Source organism: Scardinius erythrophthalmus, assembly GCF_964197995.2.
Source record: "Scardinius erythrophthalmus genome assembly, chromosome: 6".
Classification (NCBI taxonomy): domain Eukaryota; kingdom Metazoa; phylum Chordata; class Actinopteri; order Cypriniformes; family Leuciscidae; genus Scardinius; species Scardinius erythrophthalmus.
Window position 1 is genome coordinate 50,086,806 of NC_138226.1, and position 11,950 is coordinate 50,098,755.

At 41.5% G+C, this 11,950-nt stretch overlaps 1 protein-coding gene across 1 annotated transcript; it reads left to right on the forward strand.

Moving 5' to 3' along the window:
* Positions 1-273: 273 nt before the first annotated feature.
* On the forward strand, positions 274-11,732 carry LOC308692756 (myosin heavy chain, fast skeletal muscle-like). Its single transcript, XM_081369087.1, is given in 41 exon segments — positions 274-316; positions 461-668; positions 751-894; positions 973-1,129; positions 1,804-1,831; positions 1,934-2,048; positions 2,132-2,224; positions 2,326-2,389; positions 2,466-2,564; positions 2,648-2,751; positions 2,927-3,065; positions 3,151-3,269; positions 3,374-3,523; positions 3,612-3,782; positions 3,858-4,164; positions 4,406-4,473; positions 4,554-4,641; positions 4,713-4,830; positions 4,939-5,062; positions 5,738-5,874; positions 5,956-6,211; positions 6,298-6,516; positions 6,520-6,540; positions 6,625-6,801; positions 6,899-7,044; positions 7,130-7,220; positions 7,331-7,720; positions 7,795-7,921; positions 8,026-8,144; positions 8,239-8,435; positions 8,519-8,702; positions 8,793-8,958; positions 9,051-9,175; positions 9,385-9,693; positions 9,803-10,006; positions 10,101-10,226; positions 10,626-10,796; positions 10,893-10,997; positions 11,081-11,176; positions 11,261-11,392; positions 11,513-11,732. Coding segments are annotated over 40 exon segments (5,805 nt in total). The 5' UTR covers positions 274-316; positions 461-467; the 3' UTR covers positions 11,531-11,732.
* The last annotated feature ends 218 nt before the right edge of the window (positions 11,733-11,950 follow it).

Sequence of the window (11,950 nt, forward strand, 5' to 3'; positions counted from 1 at the left end):
AACATCTTCCTATTTCCTCACCGGAACAGAGAAACATCACACCACAGCAAAGACGTAACATGATCAAATCTGGCGGGACGGTTCTGCTGAGCACTCAGTAATCACACTATATAAGCGGCAGCCCGAACCCCAACACTCACAGTGAACAGGCTAAGGTGAGGGAACTGCACATTTTAATATAAGATATAATGTAGAACGCCTGAGTGTCCTTATTCAAATGATGTATACTAACCCATAATTGAAGATGCTAACATACATCACTGTCTCTTAGTGTTTTTCAGAAAGCTGTTGTTTTCCTCTAGGAGCATCGTGAAAGGTAAACTAACACCAGTTACATTTACTGATAAGTAACTGATTACAACATTGTAAAAATAATGACAAGATGACTAGTTTATAATGTGAATACCTGAGAAAAGTAGAGGTAATATAAGCAGCGTTAAGGTGATATATGACTCCGCAGTGCGATCATGGGAGATGGGGAGATGGAGTGCTTCGGCCCGGCGGCCGTCTTCCTCCGCAAGCCGGAGAGAGAGAGGATAGAGGCCCAGAACACCCCCTTTGATGCCAAGACGGCATTCTTCGTGACAGATGCGGACGAGATGTACCTGAAGGGTACGCTTGTTAGTAAAGAGGGTGGAAAAGCTACTGTGAAAACTCACAGTGGGAAAGTAAGTATCGTGAGTTCTTCAGTTAAATATACAAATGTGTGCATGAAAGTCTCTCTTGATCACTGATCAATGTTCATTACAGACTGTCACGGTAAAAGAAGATGAAATCTTCTCCATGAATCCTCCCAAGTTTGATAAAATTGAGGACATGGCCATGATGACCCACCTCAACGAGCCGGCTGTGCTGTTTAACCTCAAAGAGCGTTACGCAGCGTGGATGATCTACGTAAGTCTGAGCTAATCATATTTTATTCCTGGGATGGGGCGCAGCATTGTAAGACTGGACTATCCATCTCCGTTTCAGACCTACTCTGGCTTGTTCTGCGTCACCGTCAATCCCTACAAGTGGCTCCCAGTGTACGATACAGTCGTTGTGAACGGATACCGAGGCAAAAAGAGGATTGAAGCCCCGCCTCACATCTTCTCCATCTCCGACAACGCCTACCAGTTCATGCTCACTGGTAAGTGGATTCCAGAAGTCTCTCAACAAGCGAGAGTTATGACAAACTTATATTTAAAAAAAATATTCACAATAACTACATATAATGTAAAATATTAGTGTACATTTCACCTTCTATAAACTGTTGATTGTGCATTTTTAAGTTGTTTGATATTAACAAAATGTGCACATACATGATCCATGATACATGCAAATCCATCCCAGTTTTTGCCTTATCATATATAAAGTTTATATACTACCATTTCATTCATCCATGCGTGTTTACGTCACATCCGTGAAAAAAGCAAAGAGTTCAGGGGACTACTATCTGGAAGTTGGTCCTCCACAAGTAACACTTTGTTTAATGCTTCAACCGCTGGACAGCCATAATGCAGCCTTGATAGATGAATAGACTAAATACAAACAATACATTTTGTAATATTTACTGATAAAAAAGGTCCAAACATTATTAGCTAGTAAACCATACCAAGCTGTTTTTTCAACGTTGCATTCAATTAGTAATTGCTTCATAACAATTATTTAAGTATGCATTATTGCATAATTTTACTGAACCTCATTTTTATGCACTGACATGAATGAATGACTAGAAAAAATGTAACATTTTATAACACTTTATGCCTTCAAAGTTACTACCTAATTTGGAAACCCTGTTCACATTTCATGGTTTAATTTCAGATCGCGAGAACCAGTCTGTCCTGATTACGTGAGTGAATATTCTTCTTCTGCAATAACCTGAAGCTTTTCCATTATAATGTAAATCCGTAGAGGATTTATGACTAAATGATGATCTATTGTGAACCTCCAGTGGAGAATCTGGTGCAGGAAAGACTGTGAACACGAAACGTGTCATTCAGTACTTTGCAACTGTTGGTGCGATGTCTGGATCGAAGAAGGCAGAAAATGTCCCTGGAAAAATGCAGGTTAGTGAATATCTCTTCAAGACAATGTTATTGATAACAGTATTTGTGTTTTACCTAATAACTTTCCATTGTCCTACATATAGGGATCATTGGAGGACCAAATTGTGGCAGCCAACCCTCTGCTGGAGGCTTATGGTAATGCCAAGACTGTGAGGAATGACAACTCCTCTCGTTTTGTGAGTTAAACTAATGAATCATTATAACATTATACAACTTCAGCCACACTTTCAAAGCTGGCAAACAGCTGACCTTTTGTAAATAATTTCAATCTTCATAGGGTAAATTCATTAGGATTCACTTTGGGACCACTGGAAAACTGGCCTCAGCTGATATTGAAACTTGTGAGTCGCATTGTTTTAAGCCAGACATTTTATTTGGAGAGTAAGATGTGGGTTAAACCATTTTTGTCTTTGGAAGATCTGCTGGAAAAGTCAAGAGTAACATTCCAGCTGTCTGCTGAGAGGAGCTACCACATCTTCTACCAGCTCATGACCGGACACAAGCCAGAGCTGCTCGGTGAGAAATCTACAGTATTGTGCATTTCATTTATTTCCATGTTTGAGAACACTGTTAACACACTGCACATCAACTCTTTACAGAGGCCCTGCTCATCACCACCAACCCTTACGACTATCCAATGATCAGCCAGGGCGAAATCACTGTCAAGAGTATCGATGATGTGGAGGAGTTCATTGCCACAGATGTATGTAGAATGTAGTAGTAGTAGTAGTATTTACAGATTCTATGCAATATATCTGTACAAACATAAACATCAGAATAACACTAGCATAAACTGAAAACTGCATGACATACAATATAAAATACCCTTCTCTTTGGGCCAAATAATATGTGATTCACTTGGTCACTGTAAAAAACAGACTGCCATTGACATCCTGGGCTTCACTGCTGATGAAAAGATCAGCATCTACAAGCTGACAGGTGCGGTGATGCATCATGGAGGCATGAAGTTTAAGCAGAAGCAGAGAGAAGAGCAGGCCGAGCCTGACGGCACCGAGGGTAAGACGTACAATTAGCACATATTATAAACATGTAAACGTTCACTTCATTAGTGACAATAATGCGTAAAACTGTTCTTCCTCAGTGGCTGATAAAATCGCCTACCTCATGGGCCTCAACTCCGCTGACATGCTGAAAGCTCTGTGTTTCCCCAGAGTGAAGGTCGGGAATGAGATGGTGACCAAAGGCCAGACAGTACCACAGGTGATCACTTATCTACTCGAATAATGTGTCTCGTAGACATTCATAGTTGTCTTGGGAAGTAAAAGAGTAATGATATGATCTACGCTGACCTTTGAATTTCTCAGGTGAACAACTCAGTCTCTGCGCTCTCCAAGTCTGTCTATGAGAAAATGTTCTTGTGGATGGTCATCCGTATTAATGAGATGTTGGACACCAAGCAGCCAAGACAGTTCTTCATTGGTGTGCTGGACATCGCTGGATTCGAGATCTTTGATGTGAGCTTCAGCTATCAAAGTCTCTGTAACAATCAGGATATAAAACATAATAGACAATAGTAAGAACTTGCCTCTGCTTAATTGTCAGTTCAACAGCTTGGAGCAGCTTTGCATCAACTTCACAAATGAGAAACTGCAACAGTTCTTCAACCACCACATGTTTGTTCTGGAGCAAGAGGAGTACAAGAAAGAAGGCATTGAATGGGAGTTCATTGACTTTGGTATGGACTTGGCTGCCTGCATTGAGCTCATTGAGAAGGTTAGAGGACATTCAGCAAATTAAAATGATTATTCATATTGTGCCTGTACTTGAGCGTGAATATTTCTTCAACAGCCAATGGGCATCTTCTCCATCCTTGAAGAGGAGTGCATGTTCCCCAAGGCTACAGACACAAGCTTCAAAAACAAGCTACATGATCAGCATCTGGGCAAAACTGCAGCTTTCCAGAAGCCCAAGCCTGCCAAAGGTAAGGCAGAAGCCCACTTCTCTCTGGTCCACTACGCCGGCACTGTGGACTACAACATCGGTGGCTGGTTGGACAAGAACAAGGATCCACTGAACGACTCTGTCGTGCAACTCTACCAAAAGTCATCGCTCAAAGTGCTGGCCTTCCTGTATGCTGTTCATGGCGGTGCCGAAGGTACGAACATTTGCATTTCATCAATTCCTTTGTGTTTTAATTATGTACAATACACATGCTTAGATTATCAGAGTGTAACACACTATGTGATCGCAGATTCTAAAGTATCATGAAAATTTTATATATATCTATGCAAGATAACAAATAGATTCAACAAAATTCAAATAGAGATTTATTGAAGGGGTTAATGGAAAGCAATACAAGATCAATAAAGACCCTTTTTTTCATTGACATAAAACAGCTGAGGGAGGAGGAAAGAAAGGCAAGAAGAAGGGTGGTTCCTTCCAGACAGTGTCTGCACTTTTCAGGGTAAACAGATTCTCTCTTTTAATGAAGGAGGTGAACTTTTTCTCTAATAAAGATTAGACTAACGACAAACATTTCCACAGGAGAACTTGGGTAAGCTGATGACTAACCTGAGGAGCACTCACCCTCACTTTGTGCGCTGCTTGATTCCTAATGAGTCCAAGACTCCAGGTAAACTTAATCCATAACGACTCAAAGGTTTTGAAAATATCTCTGGAACCGTAAGAACATTTCCATTGCAGGTCTGATGGAGAACTTCCTGGTTATCCACCAGCTCAGGTGTAATGGTGTGCTGGAGGGCATCAGAATCTGCAGGAAGGGTTTCCCCAGCAGAATCCTCTATGGTGACTTCAAGCAGAGGTAAAGACACCTTTTTGCATCCACTGAATTAGAGATGATGCACCACATAATCTTCATCCTCTTATGACCATTTTTATCCCCCATGACTCTCCTCTGACTGTCCTCTAGATACAAAGTGTTAAATGCTAGCGTCATCCCTGAGGGACAGTTCATTGACAACAAAAAGGCTTCAGAGAAACTCTTGGGCTCTATTGATGTTGACCACACCCAGTACAAGTTTGGACACACCAAGGTGATCAAACCGAAAGATACCAAAACATTTCAATTCTGTCCTTATTTACTCACCTTCACGTCATAAATTGTATCATTTACTTTCTTCTGTGGAGCACAAGTGAAGATATCTGAAGAATGTTTCAGCAGTTTTTATCCCCATACATTGAAAGTTAATGTGGTCCGTCATGAACAACCTGAGTACATTTTTTCACATATTTTAGGGTGAAGCATCCCATTAACAGGTTCAACCATTTCAGAAATTCCATGGAAAACAAAAAGCTGAATTACACAATGACATTCTAAATAATTCTGTACTTGCAACTTTAATGCAACAGTTTGAGGAAGGAGGGCCTTGCACTAGATGGTGAAGATGGAGGCATGGATTTGCTGCCATTCAAACAAAAGAAAATCAGTAAGGTCAGGCACTGACGCGGTGATGGCGTCTGGTTTTCAGTACAGTAAAGTACAGTTCTTCCACACCAGACTTAGTGAAGCATTCCTTAATGGATCCTGCTTTGTGCACAGAGACATTGTTATGCCTCCCTAAAGAATTGAGTCAAAGAGGACAGCACAGAATTCTCTAGAGTGTCATTGTATGTTATAGTATAGAATATAATAGATTTATTTTCACATCTACAATTATGAGGACTACTTGGCCTTTTTTAAATCTATTATCTTCCAAATGTTCTTGTAGGTGTTCTTCAAAGCTGGTCTCTTGGGTACTCTTGAGGAGATGAGAGATGAGAAATTAGCAACGCTGGTTACCATGACTCAGGCTTTGTGCCGTGGATACGTCATGAGGAAGGAGTTTGTCAAAATGATGGAAAGGAGGTACTTAAAAAACTGTTTGGAACACAGCTGTTTGTTGTGAAAGACTGATAATGACTAATTTACTGATTGCAATTTACACAGAGAATCAATTTATTCCATCCAATACAACATCCGCTCATTCATGAATGTGAAACATTGGCCATGGATGAAGCTGTACTTCAAGATCAAGCCTCTTCTGAAGAGTGCAGAGACTGAGAAAGAAATGGTAGCCATGAAGGAGAACTTTGAGAAAATGAAGGAGGATCTAACAAAGGCATTAGCTAAAAAGAAGGAGCTTGAAGAAAAAATGGTGTCACTTCTTCAGGAGAAAAACGACCTTCTACTGCAAGTAACATCTGTGAGTATTTCAGCTCTTATTGATCTTAATATTGATGCTACAGCTATGAACAAAAGCCATTCAACTAAATCCATCTCAATGAACAGGAATCTGAAAACCTCTCTGATGCTGAGGAGAGATGTGAAGGTCTCATTAAAAGCAAGATCCAGCTCGAAGCCAGACTCAAAGAGACAAATGAGAGACTGGAGGATGAGGAGGAAATCAATGCTGAACTGACTGCCAAGAAGAGGAAACTGGAGGACGAATGCTCTGAACTGAAGAAAGACATTGACGACCTGGAGCTCACCTTGGCCAAAGTGGAGAAATAGAAGCATGCAACAGAAAATAAGGTCAATAATCTTTTCAGATGTTCTTCACACTGCTGACTGTTCAGGATCTTGAGGATGAAACCAGTGAACAATGTTTCCATTTAGGTGAAAAACCTGACGGAGGAGATGGCCTCTCAGGATGAGAGCATTGCCAAGCTGACCAAAGAGAAGAAAGCCCTCCAAGAGGCACACCAGCAGACTCTTGATGACCTTCAGGCAGAGGAAGACAAAGTCAACACTCTGACTAAATCTAAGACAAAGCTTGAGCAGCAAGTGGATGATGTAAGATATATGGCATGAGAATAAGAGCATGAATCAATAGGAAATGAATGTTGTGTCTCTATACCAGAATTAAATGCTCTGGTTTCTGTGACAATAGCTTGAGGGCTCACTGGAGCAGGAGAAGAAGCTCCGTATGGACCTTGAGAGAGCCAAGAGAAAGCTTGAAGGTGATCTGAAACTGGCCCAGGAGTCCGTAATGGACCTGGAGAATGACAAACAGCAATCAGAAGAGAAGATCAAAAAGTGAGTGGACATCAGTCTTTACACAATGACACATTTTATATAAAGTAAGTATTTTTTTAAAAAAAAACAATAATTTTAAAAACAGGAAAGACTTTGAGATAAGTCAGTTTCTCAGCAAGATTGAGGATGAACAGTCTTTGGGAGCACAGCTTCAGAAGAAGATCAAAGAACTTCAGGTAACCCTAACCCTAATCATTTCTATGTGAAACTGTGAAATAGATGCATAGCTGGGATAACCCGCATTACAAATATCACTGGATTATTTCATTTTTCTTTATTTATTTAGGCCCGTATAGAGGAGCTGGAGGAGGAAATTGAGGCCGAGCGAGCTGCTCGTGCTAAAGTGGAGAAGCAGAGAGCAGATCTCTCCAGGGAACTTGAAGAGATCAGTGAGAGGCTTGAGGAAGCTGGTGGTGCCACTTCTGCCCAGATTGAGATGAACAAGAAGCGTGAAGCTGAATTCCAGAAGTTGCGTCGTGATCTGGAGGAGTCCACCTTGCAGCATGAAGCAACAGCCGCTGCTCTCCGGAAGAAGCAGGCAGACAGTGTGGCTGAACTCGGAGAACAGATCGACAACCTTCAGCGGGTCAAACAGAAACTGGAGAAGGAGAAGAGTGAATACAAGATGGAGATTGATGACTTGACAAGTAACATGGAGGCTGTGGCTAAATCAAAGGTAATGTCATTAGAGGATTATTAAATATAAAATCATCTCTAAAAACATCTGGCTATAACCTTGAATCTCTTTAGGCTAATTTAGAGAAGATGTGCCGCACCCTGGAAGACCAGCTAAGTGAAATCAAATCCAAGAGTGATGAAAATATTCGTCAGTTGAATGACATAAATGCACAACGTGCAAGACTTCAGACTGAAAATGGTAAGACAGAGTAAGCTACACGTGTAAAAGCTTTTTTTTTTAAATGAGTAAAAAGTCTGTATGCTATTGTTATTTCATTGTAATATCTGTAACCTGTTTCCAAGGTGAATTTAGTCGCCAACTGGAAGAGAAAGAAGCACTTGTTTCACAATTAACTAGAGGAAAACAGGCTTATACACAGCAAATTGAGGAACTCAAAAGACATATTGAGGAAGAAGTCAAGGTAGAGTTATACATAATTAATTCGCTTTTTTGATAATCTAAGCCATTGTATGGATTGTAGATTGTTGAAAAACTCAAAATGTTCTGCCTGATAGGCCAAGAACGCTCTGGCCCATGGGGTTCAGTCTGCCCGCCATGACTGTGATTTGCTCAGAGAGCAGTTTGAGGAAGAGCAGGAGGCCAAAGCTGAACTCCAGCGTGGAATGTCTAAGGCCAACAGTGAAGTGGCTCAGTGGAGAACCAAATATGAGACTGACGCCATCCAGCGCACTGAGGAGCTTGAGGAATCCAAGTAAATACATCAGTGGAACAAGTCTTCAGTATCCTACATTTAATATGAATAAGATTTTCATAATTTCACATCACTTCCCTCAGGAAAAAGCTGGCCCAGCGTCTGCAGGATGCTGAAGAATCCATTGAGGCGGTGAACTCAAAGTGTGCCTCTCTGGAAAAGACCAAACAGAGACTGCAGGGTGAAGTAGAGGATCTCATGATTGATGTGGAGAGGGCAAATGCATTGGCAGCCAACCTTGACAAGAAGCAGAGAAACTTTGACAAGGTAAGAAAGACATGGATAACCTTTAAACCTAAACGTTGATGGACCGAGGACTTAGCTAATTAACAATGGCTACATTTCTTTCATTTTCAGGTGCTAGCAGAGTGGAAACAAAAGTATGAGGAAAGTCAGGCTGAACTAGAAGGTGCTCAGAAAGAAGCTCGTTCTCTCAGCACTGAGCTTTTCAAAATGAAGAACTCCTACGAGGAAGCTCTTGACCACCTCGAGACACTGAAGAGGGAGAACAAGAATCTGCAACGTAAATGCAACTTTTATTTGTACACCAAGGACTAAAAAAAGAGATGCATTAAAACAGAAAATCTTACACTTATGATTTTTAAACCCTTTTAGAGGAGATTTCTGACCTCACCGAGCAGCTTGGAGAGACTGGAAAGAGCATTCACGAGTTAGAGAAAGCCAAGAAGACAGTGGAGTCTGAGAAATCAGAGATCCAGACTGCGCTTGAAGAAGCTGAGGTGCCATTCCTTTGCTATGATACTAACATTATGATACCATTGCTTTGCATAACATTAAAACATTGAATATGGAATGGTTCTAAACCTTAAATGAAAATCTTAATTTCTGCTAATTATGTCCTTCTTAAACCTTCATATATGTACTGCCATCACTCTAGAGGCTAGAGTATATTGTGACAAATTGAAAAAGTTTCCTTCTGTCCTTGTAGGGCACCCTGGAGCATGAAGAGTCCAAGATTCTTCGTGTGCAGCTGGAGCTAAACCAGGTGAAGAGCGAGATTGACAGGAAGATTGCTGAGAAGGATGAGGAGATGGAACAGATCAAGAGGAACAGCCAAAGAGTGATCGATTCCATGCAGAGCACACTGGACTCTGAGATCAGGAGCAGAAATGATGCCCTGAGAGTCAAAAAGAAGATGGAGGGAGATCTGAATGAGATGGAGGTCCAGCTGAGTCATGCCAACCGCCAGGCTGCTGAGGCCCAGAAACAGCTCAGGAATGTCCAAGGCCAACTCAAGGTATCTTTCTGTAGAATGTGGAAATGGATTAAGTATTGAATGTTTGACAATATGAATATGATACATGAACCAAAGCAAGAGAACTAACAAAGAAAGAATGTTGCCACAGGATGCCCAACTGCACCTTGATGAAGCTCTCAGAGGACAGGAGGACATGAAGGAACAGGTGGCCATGGTGGAGCGCAGGAATAACCTGATGCAAGCAGAGATTGAGGAGCTGAGAGCTGCACTGGAGCAAACGGAGAGGGGCCGCAAAGTGGCGGAGCAAGAGCTGGTTGATGCCAGCGAGCGTGTGGGACTGCTGCACTCACAAGTACAAAAAATGACTAAATACTTGGAACAAATTGAGGATACATGATAAACTTTCATATATAATGTACACTAAACTAACTGCTTACATCCCACAGAATACAAGTCTTATTAACACCAAGAAGAAGCTTGAGACTGATCTGGTCCAGGTTCAAGGTGAGGTGGACGATTCAGTCCAGGAGGCCAGAAATGCTGAGGAGAAGGCCAAGAAGGCCATCACTGATGTGAGTGTTTACATTCTGCTTCTCTATTCTAATTTAAACAGTTATTTGACTTTGTGTTTAGGTTCATGTGGTAACAAAGGGAATATTCATAGAAGGTATTTTTAACTATGAAGTGAAGACCAAATATGGTAACCCATACTCGGAATTTGTCCTCTGCATTTAACCAATCCAAGTTAGAGTTGGGGCACACACATCAGGAGCAGTGAGCAGCCATTTTTTGTTGTGGCACCCAGAGAGCGATTGCGGGTTATATGCCTTGCTGAAGGGCACCTCAGTCATTACCTGCTGGTATTGAGAATCAAACCCTCGACTTTCGGGTTACAAGTCCGACTCTCTAACCATTAGGCCACAAATGCCCATCTAAATAGGTTAGGTAACTTAAATTGGCTTATATTTCAGGCTGCCATGATGGCTGAGGAGCTGAAGAAGGAGCAGGACACAAGTGCTCACCTGGAGAGGATGAAGAAGAACCTGGAGGTGACTGTCAAAGACCTGCAGCACCGTCTGGATGAGGCCGAAAGTCTGGCCATGAAGGGTGGAAAGAAACAGCTCCAGAAACTGGAGTCCAGGGTAAATTTGAGTGTTCAGGAGCTTAACAAAACTCATTCTTAGATATACGGGTCGTGGCAGAGATTTGACAGGCAAAACAATACCTCTCTACTGAAGGTGCGCGAGTTAGAGTCTGAAGTTGAAGCCGAGCAGAGACGTGGAGCAGACGCTGTGAAAGGAGTGCGCAAATATGAGAGGAGAGTGAAGGAACTTACCTACCAGGTAAAACTACTTTTAATTAGAAATGTACCACCTTTTACAATATACAGTTTAACTAAGACCATGACCAATACTTACACCCAAAGACTGAGGAAGACAAGAAGAACGTGACCCGACTGCAGGATCTGGTAGACAAGCTGCAGCTGAAAGTGAAGGCCTACAAGCGCCAGTCTGAAGAAGCTGTGAGTCTAATATCAAATCTTGAGCGTCAAGTTTTAGTATTGACAAGAACGTCCAGTGCAATCCCTCTTGTGTAATCATAACAGGAGGAGCAGGCCAACACTCACCTGTCCAGGTACAGGAAGGTGCAGCATGAGCTGGAGGAGGCTCAGGAGCGCGCGGACATCGCAGAGTCCCAGGTCAATAAGCTGAGGGTCAAGAGCCGTGAAGTTGGAAAGGTATTGTGAATTTATTTGCAAAAGTGGTAGGGGGTTAATCTTAATGTACACTGCTTAATATACATGCGTTTCTGACTGGGGGAAAAAACATGCAACTTAATGTCTTTTTATTTACTGCAGAGCAAGGATGAAGAATGAAGATGAGACATCACACCACATCTACAAGCAAGCATATAATATGACTTACTTGTACTGTGTCTTACATGTCCATTAAATGCAGTTTATCAAGGCGCTCTCTGTCTGTCTGTATTGTAGACTGGTATAGCATGGCACCAATGTCAAGATCAAGGGTTCAATTCTCAGAGAGTGCATGGACTAATAAAAAAGAATTCATACCTTGAATGCAATTTATGTCACTTAGGAAAGTTTCTACCAAATTACCTCATTTACTCAATACCTGAAAATACTCAGCAAAAATTCAGCAAATTACAGTTTTTTTCAATCGCTAACAAGCGTGCACCCATACTTAAGATACTTTTTCTAAACTCTTAACACAGACTCACACCTACAAAACACAATTGGCCAAATGGTTAATTGTCTTCTCAAAAACACATTTTG